We start from the raw sequence: 19,536 nt of genomic DNA on the forward strand, positions 1-19,536 counted from the left end.
GTCATTCTATTTCCCTTTCTATGGGATCATGATGGTATCCCATCTCTGTCACCGCCTCTGTCTAATTTCACTCTTCAACTTCTTAACACCTTCTCTTCTCTCTCTTGAGTTTGCCTAATTCCCTCACTAGATTTGATTATCTCGCTCTTCTCAAATATCATTTCCAATTAGTTCCATGTTCTTTACCCCACACAAAAAAAAAAGAAAAAAGGATAGGATCCTCAACTTCAAGCAAAACCTAAGGAGTTGAAAAAATTATGTATCAAAATATTCATCATTCAAATATGGGGTTGTCTTTGTGATAATCAGCTTAGTGTGTCAATCTGCCTACAAATGATTTTTCTTTGAATCTAGTGAGAGCATCATACATGATGGAGGACCATCACGAAGCTCCTGCTCAAGCTCGCCAACAGCCGTGATGTGACGCCCGAGCCGATGCGAAGGACCCGACCTTCAAGTACATTGCTTGATAATCGATCAGGTCATATTTTCTTTATGGATTTCTTTATGTTTATGAACAGTAAATGGATATCTTGCTTTGTTTTGTATTTGTTTGCTTGTTTGCATTGTTTGGGCTCACTAGAGCAACCACCTTACCTATAAAAGGATGGGTATGCCCTAATGCATGGCAGACTTTTCTGGTACAATTTGATGATCCCTTCAGTTTTCTTATTGAGGTTCTATTCTCTCCTGCATGGAGATTGAGGGCAGAACCTGTTAACCTAGAGAAGGAACCATTTCGCTCATCACAGCCAATTGCAGAAGACGATAAAAAAAGAGTTTCTACCCTCGCTCATTACTCCACATGACCGCTAATCAGGCTGTGGAGAAGCGAACGATAATCACGTCATAGAAGAATTCAGTGTTGAAAGATTCAACGATCGCTTCCTCCTATCTCTGCCTGTTCTATGAATCAGTAGAGGCCTTCAACTTTCTCTGTCCCAGCCAAAGACGATTGGCAGTCTACCGGAGGCTTCATCATAATCCGACGGCTATCTTTTTTCCCCTTGGAGACTTTTAGCTCATTGGCTTGGACTATATCCGCCGATACTTGCCGACTCAACCGTTTGGAAGAAGATCCTGATTGTGCATTCGGGGCTTGACATTCTCACAGCAACAGATTGATGGCCCATGCCCTCCAAGCTATTTGGGAGTGGTCGATAAATCAATCATCTCTGGTTGTTTCATCAAATGATTGCAAGGATGAATGAGGATTCTGATCTTGATTGGTGCATGCGGTGCGTCGATCCCTAATCGATCGTGGCTATAGTGGCCGGTCAGAATGGATCGACTTGTCCCTATTTTCCTTGATCTACCAACCAGGATCGTTGATCGTGGTTTCTATTCTTCATGACATCGTCTTTAGTCGCAGTCGACCTATTCTGGTTCTTGCCCGTAGGTGATTTATGTGGTCACTGACTGTTTGTTTCTTCAATCACTTGGACGCTATACTGTTAAAAATGTCCCTGGTGATCCCATTTGGTTGTGCATTTTCTACAGCATATATTCCATCCATAAACGACATTTCAATCAAAAAAGCCATCTCCTGAAACTAGTGAACATTTTTATATGGTTCGAGCCACGGCCACAGGTCATCTCATCCCTTTCGTCGTCCCTTAGAAAAACATACAGCTTAATTAATTCCTTCAGTGTTGACGACATCATTCCTCTGCAATAGAGACCATATTAGTCAGTCATTTGTATCTGGACATAGGAATTTTCTCCCTTCGTGGTGTCCGTTTAGTAGTGCCTCTAACGGGGGTTGAACATCTACATGCAGTGATTGCTCTTCTAACTTTCATAATGTTCAAGTCATTCCGTGGATCACTGGGAGCCTTTTGATTCCTAGGATTTTCTCAAGTATCTTTCCGATCCTATTGTCTTATACGACGACAATTGAATACTATTCGTTTAAAATTATCGCGTCATCCATTTTTGGCATCCCTCAATGGTGTAAACCCATCCAACAAACTTTCTCGAATTGTTTTACATCAATACACCATCAATATTTTTCATTCTATATCCAGCTCATTCGTCTGAGTCTTGGGAGAAGGCAACCTAACATGATGTGACCTTTACTAAACCATACAAACCAACTTCATATCCTTTCCTTTGAGCATTCATTTCTTTCTTATTCTCTTACCCACTCCACCCCTTTTGAAGCCAACCTCATTACACATATCTCATTAGTACAACATTTTGATGTTATGTGCTAAATGGGAGGCAGATAATGCCTAGCTTTTATGATAAAATTAGGAGGAAGGTTAGTGGGAGAAATTTTACATTAGGTAGCCACTACTCAGAAGAGAGTTGGTGAGAGGACCACCGCATAAAGAATGTAGTGAGGAACCTTCCGATCATAGTGTCAAATCTGGAGAGAAGTACATCCTTCTATCGCACTTCGTTAGCTCTACCCCAACCAAGAGGGATGGTGCCCACATTCCTGAAAAGGTGGAATCCAAATTGTCAAGGGGAGTTTCCTTTCGAGCATGTTATTGATATCTCAAAAACTTCATGAAAATGCAAGATGATTGATGTATGAAGAGGTATCCTAAAGAAAACATTCCTAGGGGACTAACAATGATTTAAATTGGGGGTATGATAACTTGCAATATATACCATAAAATTGATGAATATTACTTAAATATGTGTTCTATGGGCCATATTTGTATGTTATCATAATTAAATGGACATAAAGAGATTGCACTACAGTTTCATGATTTGTTTTCAATTTTTCAGTATCTTTACATGACATATTGACCTTAGTGCACTTAAGATTCATTTTTCGCAAGGCATAAAATACTTGCCCGGAGGCTATTAAGGCATTTAGTATCTTTTTGGGATTTTCCATATCTTTTATAATTTTATGACCCCTATTTAGGCAATAAATATTTTTAAGAGTTAATAGAATAAATTTCATGATTTTTTTGGCATTTAACAATGATTTTGGTGAATTTAAGTGTCTTCTCTGCATCATTCCGCCCAAAAATTCAGGCAAATGATTGGCTGTGAAAATCATTTGCCATGAGATAAATATGGCATCGCGATTCACAATGCCATAATTATCCAATTGGTTCTCGCTATCACGTGGCGCAGGTGGCTTGAGGAGATTCTCCTATGTGCTTTTTTCGCACAATAAATGCACAGGACAAATCGTAAGCACGTGCATTTGTTATATTCAAAGTAATACCTTTTTTATTAAAAATGAGGCACGCTCACACAGATTGGGTGACATGGCGTGCTACCAGCCATGCACACAGTATCTTTTTGCTTTCTCTTTTTACGAGAATTTGTTCATCGTTTTTAGTTCACAACGACGTGGCAGCATGTGATCCGAGAGTGGAGAAAACAAGAAAGGCACATGGGAAAATCAGAAGCTGCAATTTTCACCTGGCTGGTGCCTGCGTGAAGGAGACATATAATAATTCAAGGGCTGTGATTAATTGAAAGTATAATGATGATATCTTGAGATCTAACCTTGCGATCGCGCCCAAATTTTGAGGGTAGATTTATCTTTTCACCCTCTACAATCCACACAGTTGGATTATAAATAGAGGATGGGAGAAAGGGGAAAACCACCGAGGAAGCTCTCCCCCAACTAGTTTGGCCAGGAAGGACACATGATCTGCTTCTGAAGGTGACAGTTCTTCATTCAAGGATCAAAATTGTAAGTTTCTTCTTCACTATTTGAACACCTTCTTTAATGATTTGAAAATGCCAAGGCATGGGCAAAATGTACATGCCCTTGGAGGTTATAATTAAATTGTGATTAGCATTGTATTTTGGTATTGATTCAACATATGAGTTTAAATTTCCATTTCTAATATTTGTTTAACATCTCATCTTGCACCTTATATCCACGGATCAAAGTCAATTTACACCTAGATCTAATTTCCCCCAATTTGTTCTCCCCTTTCTCTCTCTGGGCATGGAAATTGATTGTTCCAAAATTCAATTCACTATATATAATACCGAAATCCAATTTTTCACCCAAAAAATCGTCCATCTTGGAGTCCAATTTCTAAACAATTTCTAAATTAGCTTAATAATTCCCAATTAAATACATAAAAAGGTTTTCTTGTGGAATCACATTTCATTGCATTATATTATTTTGATTTTTTGATATAGGTACAAAAATTGTGATCTCTACAATGGTCTGACTGAAAATATAAATACCAATATAAAGATCCTAAATAAATACCTTTTAGTAATTAAAAAACAAAGGTAAACATAACAATGGCCATCTGAGTACATAATTAATTCATTCTTGAAATTAATTCATGAAATATAGGATGAAAAATTCTTGAGAAAGTGCCTCCCTGTGGTTAGACCCCTTTCTCATCCTACATTTTCCGAAATTGTGATTAAGGGTAAATAGTACAAGTTGTCATTGCATAAGCCTGATTCCAAAATTGTGATTAAGGGTAAATAGTACCAATTTTAGACTTATCATTCATGCAATCATGTATTCCAAATAAGATTATATACTCTTATTTGGAGGATCTATATGTTTCATAATATTGTTCTTTTTCTTAGTAGATTCCTTATGTTACCCTGGTATTCAGCTCCATTTTATCCAGATAACTAAAGATAGGAGAGATAAATAAACCTGAAATAAATTAAGAGTAATATGATGGAGACCAAATAAATAGGTATAATTCATGTTTATTTCATGCATTTCAGAGAATCATTAAGCTAATTTATGCATGCTACCAATAAGTTTATGCAATTTTCACCAAAAATACATAGGTCCACTGAATAAATATTGTTGCATTAAATTCCAGAATGGGCCAGAATGTTTCCATTTTTTAACCTAAAAAATACTTGTAAAATATCAAATATAATCCAGAAAATACATCCTGAGATTAGTTTCTTCATGTACTTCATTTTGCCTTTCTCCAAGTGTGATGTAACACCACGTGTGGGGATCGAGCGGCTCAGGCTGCGCCACAGGAGACGGGCAACAATATGTGACCAAATACTTAAATGATGCGTACGTTTGAAAATCAACGAGAAATATGTCAGAATCCCTACTGGTCCGGAGTGTAGGGGCACATAACAACACGAGGGGTCTGGCACAAACAAGCTCCCAATGACCCGAGTGTTCGGTTTGAATGGCCGATGGAGTGGGGGACGTTCACCGTTCATGAGCGTCCACGTCAGTCTCCACGAACGAAGCTAATTCAACACCGATAAAAGAAATCCCTACCACGAGTATGGTAGGTAAACTGATAATCGTGTTACAAATTCTCGTGGTAGCGGAGTAGTCGAAGAAAATCAGCATGAAAAGGCGCAATTAAACTGCAACATAAAAAAGAGATGGAGAGAGGACGAGTGACCTGTGGGCACGGCCAGAGCGCTTGAAATAAGTCACAATCTGCCCTTAGGGGAGAGAACTGTAGGATCACAGCGGCCACTAATCCACGGGGAAGTAGTGGATGACTGGTTGAATAGTACCAACGTGGAAATGGCACTATCGTGGAGGTGTCAACAGTGATCAATGGCCTGGAAGAGCGATTGGATCAGCATCCACGGAGGAGGGAGCCACGGGTAGTTATGAATGGGGTACGATGATAAACAAGAACACCACCGTCGACCCAAAGGACATATGGAAGTAGGATTACGCATCGTTTTGGGAAGCTGTATAAGATGCAAGCAAAGGAGTCGCTGTTGACTGGAGTGACGACTAGGTCTCTGTGTGCACGTGATGCGCATGGAGACGGTTGAGGCTGGACGGTTGTAGGGGCCTCAAAACTAAGATGAGACCTCGTCAAGGCGCAGAAGCTTCACCAACATGGCAAGGGGCAAAGGGATCTGGGTTGACAATTGAGCCGTTAGCTGTGAGGGAGGACCGAATCATGATGAGGACAGGATGTCCACGATAGTTTGCAACACAGTCGTGGTAACCGCAGTTGGAACCCTAACGATAGGGTGAAATTGCTCGAGTCAATGGAGAACGATCAGGACTGACAGTACGAATCTAAGGTTGAGCGGGAACCTACGCCCGATGAGTCCATGGCCACTGGCAATGGGAAAGTCAATGACCAATGTTGCTCAAAGGGCCAAGGTGGAGATGCATGATCGACGCGTTGTTACTCTGCCCAGGGTGAAAACATAACGACACCTTTGTGTGATATCGACCAATGACAAACTTCTGGGAGGAGTAACAACGTTGAGGACTTCCTGCAATCGTAGCCTACCAAGGATGAGGAAGAAAACTTCCGTTGGTGCAGCAAAATGAAATATGATACTGTTCTTTCCAAAACAACAACAAGTATGTCCCACGTTTTAGTCTTATAGTAAAGAAGGGGCACCTTTTTAGGGGGAAGCTTATTGGGCTTCCCCCTAAAAGGGTGCTTTGGGGGGGAAGAAGCCAAGCATGGACTCCCCCCCCCCTAAAGGTGCAAACAAAATCACCCAAACCACAAAACACATATGGGGAGCTCCATCCACATGCAAGAGGGGGCCTCCCTACAGACAAAATACAATGAGAAAATACTAAAACAACATGATAATGGGGTCCGTACACGAAGAATGGGCCATCATAAAACCATAAGGAACACGACACACAACAAGACGATGCAAATGCGGCTCTACGACATGGGTAGCAGAAATACATGTTCTTCACATTGGCTCGGGCTCTACGACATGGGTGATGACCAGTATGTACGTGCTCAACTGGATGGTCCTCCATCAATGTGGGAGACCTTGTGAAAGAAAGTTGTATGAGTACCAATTTAGGGTTTTTCTTCTTTCCGAAAGTGAGTTTCTTCCCTCTTTTAATTTATCTTCATGTCTATTGCAACATGCCAAGGCACCGGGCGCAATATAGGGGCCCATGAAGGGAGATTAATGCTTGGGAGGATCACCAAAGGAAGAGGTAAGTCCTAAACACTTAATTAGGATTTTTATTCAGTTTCCCCAATATCTATATCCATCACACATTATGATGTCACTTCACTCTCTGTTAGAAGTTATTAAACCCTATGAGTAGAGATTAACAGCTTATAACACCCATTCCCAATCGGGGTTTTCATAGAGAACGCCTAATTAGGGTTTTTTCATCACATCCATTCATTCCTCTCATCCTCTCCTCATTCCACAATTTTATTACTATCCTAATCTCTGTTATTAGTTCATAGTTCTTATCAGTACGAATTAAAAATTATACATATAAATTATTTAAATTCAACAATCATATACGATTAGTTATTTCTTCTTTCACACTCTTTACACCTAATCCACTTGATGCAGGAGGGCCTGCGAACGTGGCCCAGAGAGAGAGAGAGAGGTTTAAAAGGGAGAGAAAGAGAGGGAGAGTTAGAGGGAGAGAAGTAGCGCTATTGTGAGAAGAAGAAATAAGGCATTAATGAGAGAGGGAGAAATAGCAGGAAAGATAGAGAGAAAGAGAGAGAGAGCTGGTTATAACAAGTGTGGCTGAGGGAGATAATGGGAGAAAGAGAATGCAAACGAGAGAAAATAGAATGAGAAGAAAATAGAGAAGGAGAGAGTGTGAATGATAGAGCGTGTGATTGAGAGAAGGTTTAGGCGATGGAAGGAGAGGGAGCAGGCGGCAAAGAGAGGATGCACGATAGAGAGACAACGACAGGGAGGGAGCACTATAGAGAGAGAGAGAGAGAGGAATCTGAAGAGAACTAGGAAGAGAGTTGATTGAGAGAAAGAACTGGAGAGAGAGAGATTATTGAGAGAGAGGGTCCGATAGAGAGAAAGAACGATGGAGAGAGGGAAAGAGACAGCGTGATAGAGAAAGAAGAGGGAATCCAAACAAAGAGTGTGATTGGGAGAGTAATAACACTGGTCAGAGAGAGAGAGAGTGTGTTACTGAGAAAGAAATAGCGGGAGACAGAGATAGGGCGAGGGAGAACACCGCAAAAGTACAGAAAGATATGGCGAGAGTGAGCGCAGCAGAGAAAACGAGATAGAGAAGTTACTGAGTGAGAGAAACAGCAATAGAAAAGAGAGAACGCCAAACAGAATATGATAGAGAGAGGGGTAGTATGAGAGAGGGAGAGAGAAAGTGATTTGAGAGAAAGAACATGAAAGAGAGATGAGTGAGAGAGAACGGGAAGACAGAGGGAAATGAGAGGGAGATCTAGAAGAGAGACGATTGAGGGAGATTACGGGGAAAGAGAGAGCAATTGAGAAAGAACTAGAAAGAGAGACGATTGAGAAAGAGAAGGGAAAAGATAAGGCGAATGAGAGGGAGATATAGAAAGAGGGACAATTGAGTGAGATAACAGGAAAGAGAGAGCAATTGATAAAGAACTAGAAAGAGAGACGATTGAGAGAGAGAGAATGGAAAAGATAGGGCGAATGAGAAGGAGATCTAGAAAGAGAAACGATTGAGAGAGATAATGGGGAAAGAGAGAGAGATTGACAAAGAACTAGAATGAGAGACAATTGTGAGAGAGAATGGGAAAAAAGTGAGCGAGTGAGAGAGAACGGGAGATAGATAGATAGAACGCGTCCAATAGAGAGAGACAAAAATTAAAGAGAGGGAGAACATGATACGGAAAGAGCGAACAGTAAAGAGAAAAGATTGAGTGAAGGAATGTGCTAGAAAGAGAAATAGAAGGGGGAAGAGAGGATGAGAGAAAGGTTGGTGGCTTGTTGACTGAAGGAGACAACAACAGGAGGACCTCCACTCAGCGGCAGCGGCGGCGGCGACTTCTGGCGGCAGCGGTGGCTGAGGAAATCCCAATGGGCTCGTCTCGAAGGAAAGCTTTTCTTCTAAACAAATTTGCCGTCTAAAATAATGAAAATTTTGGGATCTTATAGATCCGTAGAGGGGAAGAAGTAAGTGGGAAGTGTGGGGGGAAAGAGGTTGGCGGTGGTTACTACTCCAACGGTATCGATCATCCACGAACGTGGGGTCGTTCGTCCTGCAATCTCCATCACCACTTTCTTAACCTTTTAATTTGCTTTAAAATCAATCTTAATCACTCAGCCTTCTTTGTGGTTCGACCCTTACTCACCAATTTACATCAGCAATAAGTGAACTAGGGTTAATTATAAATGTTATTGTATAAGTCTTGATATTACATATCGACTAGGTTAACCACCTAAATTTTGACTTATCAGTATAGAAGAAGGTTAAAGGGTAAAGGACAAAGGGAGAGCAAAATAGATATTGGAGGAAGCGAGGATAAAGGGATGGAGGAACATAAAAAGGGAGGGAGAAAGAGTTGAAGAAAAGGCTGATGTGAATGGAAGAGCACAAAAATTTGTGATACAGATGAAGGAGAAAAAGGAAAAAGGAGATTGAGGTAGATATAAAAGATGAAGAAAGGAAGTTAGAGATGAGTAAGATGAGAGAGAGGTGATAAAATTGCAGTAATTTTGAAATTATTTACCATTTTTAAAATTAAGAATCTCTTTTCTACCTATTATTTCCCATGATATATTGTCTTAAACCACTTATTTCCTTAACTGCTCAATAATTGAACCAGCTACTTAGTCAATATTTCATATGGTCACCCTCACCTTATTATAAAATAATCACAAACCATGATAAAAGTAGTGCATATATTTGAATGAGGAATAACAACTTGAAACATTGGCCTTCGCTTGATGTAGGAAGTAAGATTGTCAAAGATAGTATCTTTTCATTGGAACTCATCCATGAATATGATGTAACACAACGACCATGATCGCGCGGCTCGTGTTACACCACAGGAGAACGGACACAAACACGATGTGATGTGGTGAAATGATGCGTATGTTTAAGAGAAATTAACGAGAAATTCCTCAAAAGACCAAGTGATTCGAGACGTAACCCAGATGATGACACGGGATGAATCGTGACAAGACCAAGCTCCCAATAATCCACATGATCAGCTCAAAGTCCAATGGAATGGGGACCGCCTTTGTCGTAAGATGTCCACACCGTCGAAGTGATCAAACCGATCAGGGACTGTCAAGAAAATAACTACTACGGTAATTGGTGGCTATTCCTAAGCACAAGTAGATTTCACTCGTGGCGGCGGAGCAGTCAAAAAAATTCAGCATTGAAACACGGAATTAAACTGCAATATAAAAGGAGATGGAAAGAGGACGGGTGACCTGTGGGCACTGAAAGAGGAGTTGAGAAACTCGGCGACAGCGGCAAACCTCAGGACGACCCGACGACGGTCAACGACACGTCAGCGACATAGGCCTAAATAAGAGTAGCGTAGTAAAAACCGGAGCTATATAATACCCGATATGGGATAGCTGCTAGGATTCAATATAGGAAAATATAGCGCTAGGATTAAACATAGGTAGGTTAATCTAGCGGATAGGATTAAACTAAAGCTAGCCGTTATATTGAGTTATAACGGCTAGGATCAATCCAACGGCTAAGGCGAAACAGAATATAGCCGTTAAGATATTCTGTTACAACGGCCATTAGAACTATTAGTTATAATATCATATAAATACAACCAACAGACGGTGTTTAATTTGGGGAAAATACACGATCTAATTCCGTCTCTTGCGTTGTCTACTCTTCTTCCATCTCTCTCCTTCTCCTCTCTCATTCTCTCTATTTCGAATCTCATTCAAGACTCGATCCCGGTACAGAGGTACCTCGCGTTCTTACATGGTATCAGAGCCACTCTAAACGGGCATCAAGAGTATGGGGGAAAGTTTTCCCGTTGCTGTGAATTGCTCGGCGAGCGGAGTCGTCATGAAAGAGCAAGCTCCCGTGATAGTTCCCACCGGAGGAATTGTGCTAACGAAGCTCAATGGCGACAATTTCCGTATCTGGAGAAGCGCCATGGTCCCGATCCTAAACGGATACGATCTTATGCGATTCGTTGAAGGTGTCTCTCCCCCAGTTTCGATTGCAGACTAACAAGGGAATATAGCTGAAAACACAGAGTTCAGAAAATGGTGGCGAATCGACCAGCAGGTACTGGGATTTATTCATCAAACTATTTCTGAGCAGATCGCACCTCATATCAGCATAGCAAAATCATCTAAAGAGGCGTCGGAAAAGCTGGAATCTGTGTTTGCTGGATGGGATCAGGAACGTATAATGGACCTCCAACGCAAGTTCCATAACATGAGAAAGGGAGCAAGAAGCACAGAAGAATATGTCAGGTACTTCAGATCCGTGACGGAGGCATTGGATGCTGCTGGACAACCGCCTTACGAGCAGGCCAAAATTGACACCTTCCTGAGAGGACTAGGGTCAGCTTATTCCTCCTTCATTGTGAGCATCAATGCTAATATCGGACACCTCAAATTTGATGAGATCGTCACCAACCTCAAAGCCCACGACGCATACCTGAGGTTTGAAGAGGAAAACGAAAATTTTCCACCGATAGCCAACAATGTTCAGAGGGGCCAATACTCCTACACCAAGAGGGAATTCAGCAACAATAGAGGATTCACTCACTTCCGTGGAAGAGGTAGAGGAAGGAATCAACAATTCCAACCTCGATGTCAACTTTGTTCACAATATGGACATAGAGCACGGAAATGCCCTGAGTTTCAGAGGAACAATTCCAACTGGAGACCCTCTTCCTCGCACATACAAAAGGAGGCACATATGGCTCACAATTCTTCTTTCAGGACGGATGACAATTATGCATGGTACCCAGATATCGGAGCTACCCATCACGTAACGTCAAATGCAGCAATCATCAGAAAAACTCAAGAATATCAAGGAAGTGATTCTCTGCAAGTTGGTAATGGCACAGGTTTGAAAATTCTTTCTGTTGGATCTTCTAAGATTTCTACTGAAAATCGTACTTTAAAGTTGACTGATATTCTACATGTTCCTGACATTACTAAGAACCTTTTATATGTGAGAAAATTAGTATTGGATAATGATGTGTACGTCGAATTTCATAAAACCTGTTGCTTCGTGAAGGACAAGGTCACGCACAAGACTCTGCTCAGAGGGACGGTTAAAGATGGCCTGTACTATCTTGGCCCTCAAGCCTGGGATAAAACTGCATTGGTTGGAGAGAAGACTTCAGCAGAAAGATGGCATTCTAGGCTAGGACATCTCCAATTGCGTGTTCTTCAATCCATTATAAAACGATATGATTTACCTTTCTCACCATCCAGTGACCAATTCGTATGTGATGCTTGCAATGTGGCTAAGTCACACAAACTCCCATTCTCTCCCACAAATCATGTATCGAAATTTTGTCTAGAAGTCATTCATTCTGATCTTTGGGGACCAGCTCCCATCACTTCAAACTCAGGATATCTATACTATGTTGTATTTGTTGATGACTTTAGCAAATACACATGGCTGTATCCCTTGAAGAAGAAGAATGATCTTCTCCAAGTGTTTGAAGAATTCCAAAAACGAGTAGAGACACAATTTCATGGCAGAATCAAGTACCTCCAATCTGACTGGGGTGGAGAATACAGAGGACTCCACTCATACCTCAGAAACAAAGGAATTGTACACAGGGTCTCCTGTCCTCATACGCCAGAAAAAAACGGAACTGCCGAGAGGAAGCATAGGCATCTCATAGAAACTACACTCTCTCTTCTAAAAACTGCACATATGCCACAACGATACTGGGATGAAGCAGTAACCACCTCGGCCTACCTGATCAATCGACTCACTACTCCCATTCTTCAGAATAAGTCGCCATACGAAGTACTGTTCAACACCAAACCGAACTACTCAATCCTAAGAACCTTTGGGTGTCTATGTTACCCATATTTACGTCCATACACTAATAACAAACTTGATTTCAGGTCAGAAAAATGTGCTTTCGTGGGATACAGCTCTATGCACATTGGCTACAGGTGCCTCTCCTTAAGCACTGGGAAAATATTCATATCCAGACATGTCATTTTCTACGAAGGTAACTTTCCTTTCTCTAGCTTGCCATCTAATCAGAATCCTGGTATCTTGGGTTCATGCCCCAGTGAACTAAGATCCAACCAGTGCTCGAAACAGAACGATCAAATTTATATTGGTCATCCCAATGATTGTTCTATTTCAACCACATTGGGTGATGAACCCGCTGAGTACTTGCCCACGAATGCCACAGGGGCCCTTAATGCGGCAACAGAGGCAGTTACAGAAGAATCATCCAATGATGATTCTTCTCATACCTCTGTAGACGTGCCAGACTTAGCACATTCACCCATAGATCAATTGTTTAAAACCCCTGTGACCGTTTTTGGCAGATCAAAATCACTTTTAGAAAAATATCCAGATGTGATTCCCACATTGGATTACACTCCTGAGTCACGCGAAATATTAAAGATTAAACCTTTTCATAAGCTCTACAAACAGCAGAGGTTTGAAGATCCGAATCTTAACACTTGCTCTATCAAACACCCATTACCACAATGCTTGGTATCTACTCTAACCACAACTGCTGAACCTACATCGTTTGCCATGGAAGCAATGTATAATGAATATCGAGCACTGATGTCCAATAACACCTGGACATTAGTTCCTAGAACCTCTAATCTTCATGTCATTGGCTGTAAATGGGTATACAAGCTTAAATACAAACCAAATGGAGCTGTCGATAAATACAAAGCTAGATTAGTGGCAAAAGGCTTCAATCAGCAAGAGGGGTTTGACTTCACAGAAACTTTCAGCCCTGTCATCAAGCACACAACTATCTGAATTCTCTTATCTCTAGCAATCAGTAAATGTTGGAACATTCATCAACTGGATGTTTCAAACGCATTCTTACATGGGGACTCACAGGAAACAATCTATATGGAACAACCTACAGGATTTAAAGACAATTCAAAACTGGACCACGTTTGTCTTCTGAATAATTTGATTTACGGTGTAAAGCAATCTCCGAGAGCGTGGTTTACCAAGCTCACTACCTTTCTATACGACATTGGATTTCTAGGATCCAAGACAGATTCCTCCTTATTTTTCAAATTACAGAATGACCCTATTTTTATTCTGATATATGTAGATGATATCTTAATTATATGTCCCAATAAACGTGAAATTTCAAAACTAGTGGAGTGTTTACATTTGAATTTTGCTATTAAGGATCTTGGGGCAGCCCATTACTTCTTAGAATTGAATTTATTAAACACCAAACTGGTTACCTTTTGTCACAATCTAAGTATATTACATCTATTCTTCAACGAGCTAACATGCAGCATTGCAAGCCTACCAACACTCCATGTGCTGTCTCCTCAACAAATCAAGATGAAGCGCCATTCACTGATCATAATTTGTATCGACAGATCGTGGGATCACTACAATATCTCACAATCACACGACCTGATATTGCCTTCTCAGTGAACAAAGCGTGCCAGAAAATGCATGCTCCTACTAATGCAGACTGGCAAGCCCTCAAGCATCTCCTGAGATATCTCAAAGGGAGCATTCTGTTTGGGTTAAACTATCGTAAGAACTCTGACTTTACGCTTAATGCCTTTAGTGATGCAGATTGGGCGGGGGATCGTGCAGACCGACAGTCAACGAGTGCATTCCTGGTCTACATTGGACATAACTTGGTCTCCTGGTGCTCAAAGAAACAACCGACGGTGGCCAGGTCCAGCACAGAGGCGGAATACAAGGCACTCGCCAACTGTGCCGCAGAGCTCTTGTGGATCCAGTCTCTCCTCCGAGAGTTGTCGCTCACTCCACTCGGACCGCCCACGCTATGGTGTGATAATCTAGGGGCCACGTATCTTGCAGCTAACCCAGTTTTTCATGCCAGGATGAAGCATATAGAGGTCGACTTCCATTTCGTTCATGAGCAGGTGGCAAACAAGAACATCAGTATCCAGTTCGTTGACAGCAGCGGACAACTGGCTGACGTCCTCACCAAGCCGCTCACCAAGCTTGTGTTCACTCGCCTGAGGAACAAGCTCAACGTCGTCGACGCTCCGCCCTTGAGCTTGCGGGGGGGTGAAAGAGGAGTTGAGAAACTCGGCGACAGCGACGAACCTCAGGATGACCCGACGACGGTCAACGACACGTCAGCGACATAGGCCTAAATAAGAGTAGCGTAGTAAAAACCGGAGCTATATAATACCCGATATGGGATAGCTGCTAGGATTCAATATAGGAAAATATAGCGCTAGGATTAAACATAGGTAGGTTAATCTAGCGGATAGGATTAAACTAAAGCTAGCCGTTATATTGAGTTATAACGGCTAGGATCAATCCAACGGCTAAGGCGAAACAGAATATAGCCGTTAAGATATTCTGTTACAACGGCCATTAGAACTATTAGTTATAATATCATATAAATACAACCAACAGACGGTGTTTAATTTGGGGAAAATACACGATCTAATTCCGTCTCTTGCGTTGCCTACTCTTCTTCCATCTCTCTCCTTCTCCTCTCTCATTCTCTCTACTTCGAATCTCATTCAAGACTCGATCCCGGTACAGAGGTACCTCGCGTTCTTACAGGCACGACCAGGGCGCTCGAAATAAGCCGCACGTTACACTTAGGCGAAAGAACGTTATCAATGGCCTGAGACTCGAGGACGGTCGATAGCAGGGTCGACCTCTGAAGAGTCGAGCACATTTGGGAAGGGCTGGTCCAAATATGCCGAGGAACAAACTTTCTTCACTGAGATCGATTCGGCATGCAATGGCAGTTCGTGGAGGGGAAGCAATTGTAGAGAATTATCCCGGATGTAGAAGATGACCATGATTTAAACGATGATGACATGAAGAACCTCAACAATGCGAGGTGGCCTGGTTGCAGAATCGACGGTGCTTCAGGGTGGACGATGTGCAGCACGTCAATGTCGAAAGGAGATGACGCCCCTAGGCTGGTTATGGTGTTGGATGGGCTCGGTTGATGACAGATCTGGATTCCCAAAGTTCTCAGTCGTCCTATCAACCACCTGGATAATGATTCCTGATGGCAACACTCAGGCGAGAGTTTCTATCTAAAGTCAAAATATCTAGTCGACGCAAATGATCGTTAGGGACACGATGATGAATCTCACAAAGCAACAATGACATTCACGAGGCATAGATTTCTGGATCAGATGAATTAAACCGCCGCAAACAGCACTCTGATCGCCGGATGTTTGCCAGTCAACTATGGACAAGAGAAATCGACAAGGTGGTGGGGCTCTAGGCCATTGAGAAATCACAAACAAGATCCTTCAATCGAACCCAAATGGAACGATGCCTGTTCTAGAAGGAATCGACTAGAGAACTTTTGGAAAACACAACACACTAACTTTCACTCTGCTTCGTGCCTGCTTCGTGCCTGCTTCACTGTGCTTCGTGCCTAAGCAGTTATGGGGTGGCTAATGGGCCCCTTTTAAGAGGAAGCCTAGGGGTCACCTAAAGGTGCAAGTAGAACACCACACCACACAAACAAACACATACGAGGGAGGCCCGTACACATGCAGCAAGGGACCTCCCTACAGTCACAAGACGGCAATAAAATAGTAAAATGATGCTATGACGGGGCCTGAGCACGAGGAATGGGTCGTCATGAATGACTCAGCGTGGTTTCTCAAACCTGGTAGCGGAAATTTGGGTTCTTTACATCGGCTTGGGCCCCACAAAGTGGCTGGTGACGAGTCTGGACGGGCTTGACTGGATGGTCCTCCATCAGAATATTTTAAAAACTGCAATATTCATTAAAGAATGAGGAATAGACAATTAAAGTTTCATTATGACTGATGTTGTAATGGAGGCTTTGTTCTTCCAATACCACAAAGCTATTCATTGCACGTAATGTTTGATAAAATTAGAATTTTAAAACTTTTAATGATTCAGTGAAAATATTATGGCATCTTGCGTGTATGGCCGTGCTTGAATCCAGGGAATCAACCTTTTAAGTTACCTAGAACTATAATTTAATCCCTTTTTAACAAAAGTAACCATAAATGAATCGGTGCAGTATTGCGAGTCAAAATTTGAATGCATATTCATAAACATAAGGTTAGTTCATGAGTACCGCATAATGTTGTGTCATTGTAGATAACAAGTACTAAAATTATTGAATATCTCCTTCCGAAATCACAAAAAAATGGAATAATAACTGGACTAATATGAATGAAGAGAAAGGAAGAAGAAAAATATATAACAAATGAGATGATCAACAACAAGTGCAAATAAAAATAAAATTAACTGTGAAGAACCAAAGAGAAGTTCGTATAACGCGTGATGCATGCATCTAATGCACATACACTACGATATCAATCAAGCAACAAATGATGTTAGGAAACATCATTGATTTTACTGATTAAAATGAGGGGGGACTGTGAGAAAGCTATTAAGTCAGATAAGGAGAGAGACACAGATGGAGATATACAGAAATAGATGTAGAAACATATTTTTTGGGAGAGAGAGAGAGAGAGAGAGAGAGAGAGAGGAGGAGATGGGGAAAGGTACACAGACACAGATAGAGATAGAGATTAGGGGATATGGCGCCTCGCATAGGTGTCTTCATGGACAAAAGCCGGGTTTGGGGGGTAGGGTTGAGGGGGCTGGAAGGAAAACTGGGGCTGTGCCATTGCTATTCCTTGCCCTGGCAGTCCACTACCAGCCCCCGGCGCTTGTAGCAAGCGTAGTGACATGTGGTAACGGGCGACCCCTAACAAAACACTGATCAATGCAAGGATGGCGCCTCCCGCTGCAAATCCTGGCCTCACGTAGTTGCAAAATCTCAGAGATAAGAACCCAGTGCTCAGACGATCCCTCTGCATGTTCGCCACTGCCGCCGAGATGAGCAAGTACACCGAGGCTGCAAAGGCAATCCTGCGGAAAATTGACTAAAGTAAGTCATAGGTTTTATTCTAAAAAATAACGAAAATATATGGACAGGTCACGACGAAATACACGGTCCAAAGTAGGATCCCATAAGATATGAACATCTAAATCGCAGTAAACGAATGGAATAGCGAAAGCATGAATGACTCGGAGTTAATCCTAAAATAGAGACATAATGCAGCGGTACTTAGCCTCACCATAACTAATTGAAGATACATCAAAGAGTTGAATACTATAGTAAAACCTATGACTTACTACTTGAAGATACATCAAAGAGTTGAATACTATAATTTGTCGCATAATTATTTTAACTCTCGATCTTTCCTCTCTCTCTCTCAATATCTCTCTCACTACCTATCTATTTCTATCTCTCTCTGTATCTCTCTCGCTCTACCTCTCTGCTTTCTAGCTACCCCTCTTTATTTGTATCTCACTCTCGGTACCTCTCTTGGGTTTTCATCTCTAGCTTTCAAACTATCAATTTATCTATTTTTCATCTCTCTCGACCTCTCCCACTATTTCATCTATCTCCCTCTCTTTCTACCTATCAATCTCTCTTTCATATCTCTCTCTTTTTCCCGATCTTTCTCTCTCTCTCGCTCTCTCTCTCTTTTTCCCGACCTGTCTCTCTCTCTCTCTCTCTCTCTCGCTCGCGCTCTCTCTTTCGGTCTCTCTCTCTCGCTGTCTCTCTCTCTCTCGCTCGCGCTCTCTCTTTCGGTCTCTCTCTCTCTCTCTCTCTCTCTCTCTCTCTCTCTCTCTCTCTCTCTCTCTCTCTCTCTCTCTCTCCCCTCCTTGTGATCTACCATTTATCCACTAGTTAGGAGGGGCGTACCAAGTGAAAATGTGGACGAGCCTGACGGCGGTCCAGCTCTTGCCAGGGGAGGGAGGGGCGGTATTGACGCAAGAACAGCCCCCGAAGATGTGGAGGAGGACTTGAGCGATAACGAGAAGGACAACGGCGGCCACGCACAGCCCCACCGCCGGAGTGGCCGGATAATCGCAGACACCATCCTCCGTCAAAACAACATCCTTAATCTGTTCAAAATGTCATCACTTAGTGATATGAAGAAACTAAATAAATCCCTTCTCTCTCAACAATTCAAACTAAATCCCTTCAGCGTTAGGCTGTTCAAAAACGTCGTCGCGTAGTGATCAGAAGAAATCAAAGAAAGCCCTTCTCTCCCAAGAATCCAAACGAAGATCTATCTCTATCTCTCTTACCTGGATCCTCTTCGCCTCCCCCGCGAACCCTAAAATTGCGGAGAGTACTCCTAGAAGGATGGCGACGGCCGTGATCACAGTGGTGTTCTTGTCCATCCGCGCTTCGGTTTCTCTCGCTATTGATGAGAATTGGGAATGTGGAAGTTCAATGCGCGTTGGAGTATAAAAGTGCTTTGTTTCCGCGTTTTCCTCAACGCGGTAGGCCTTCCGACGAAATAACCCAGAAGACGACGGCCTCAAAACCTGATGCTGAGCGAGAGAATCAGGGGACTATAAAATTAGGAGAGATAGATAGATTGGAAGGGGAATCAATATATAGGACAGAGAGATAGAAATAGAGGGAGATGATGATAGATAAAGGTAGAGATAGAGGATGGAGGGGAACACTTGACTGTCAAAGGAAACTTGCCAAATGAGGAGACGGGTGGATAAAGTCAGATAGGGAGAGATAGGGGAGGAGCGAAAGACGGATAAGAGGGAGATAGAAAAGAATAAATATCCAAAGAACGACTGGTAAGGAGAGAGAGGAGATGCAGAGGTAGATGGCGTTAGAGAAAGGAAGAGAGAGAAGTAGAGATAGAGAATGAATTGTGTAAACGCCA

General features: G+C 42.1%; 1 protein-coding gene across 1 annotated transcript; it reads right to left on the bottom strand.

Moving 5' to 3' along the window:
* Positions 1-17,146: 17,146 nt before the first annotated feature.
* Positions 17,147-19,095, bottom strand: LOC144714797 (protein VASCULATURE COMPLEXITY AND CONNECTIVITY-like). Its single transcript, XM_078589583.1, has 3 exons — positions 18,935-19,095; positions 18,546-18,748; positions 17,147-17,701 (listed from the first exon to the last, which is right to left on the bottom strand). Exons 1-3 carry the CDS (start codon positions 19,028-19,030, stop codon positions 17,359-17,361), a joined length of 642 nt encoding a protein of 213 aa, XP_078445709.1. The 5' UTR covers positions 19,031-19,095; the 3' UTR covers positions 17,147-17,358.
* Positions 19,096-19,536: the final 441 nt, after the last annotated feature.

The sequence above is a fragment of the Wolffia australiana genome, chromosome 18, assembly GCF_029677425.1.
Source record: "Wolffia australiana isolate 7733 chromosome 18, ASM2967742v1".
Taxonomy (NCBI): Eukaryota; Viridiplantae; Streptophyta; class Magnoliopsida; order Alismatales; family Araceae; genus Wolffia; species Wolffia australiana.

Bases quoted from the DNA above. Each gene is read 5' to 3' on its own strand.
- LOC144714797 (XM_078589583.1), bottom strand. From the start codon at position 19,030: ATGGACAAGAACACCACTGTGATCACGGCCGTCGCCATCCTTCTAGGA. The intron at 18,749-18,934 runs GTAAGAGAGATA...CATTTTGAACAG, and splicing joins GGGAGGCGAAGAGGATCCAG to ATTAAGGATGTTGTTTTGAC. The intron at 17,702-18,545 runs GTACGCCCCTCC...AATTTTCCGCAG, and splicing joins CTCGTCCACATTTTCACTTG to GATTGCCTTTGCAGCCTCGG.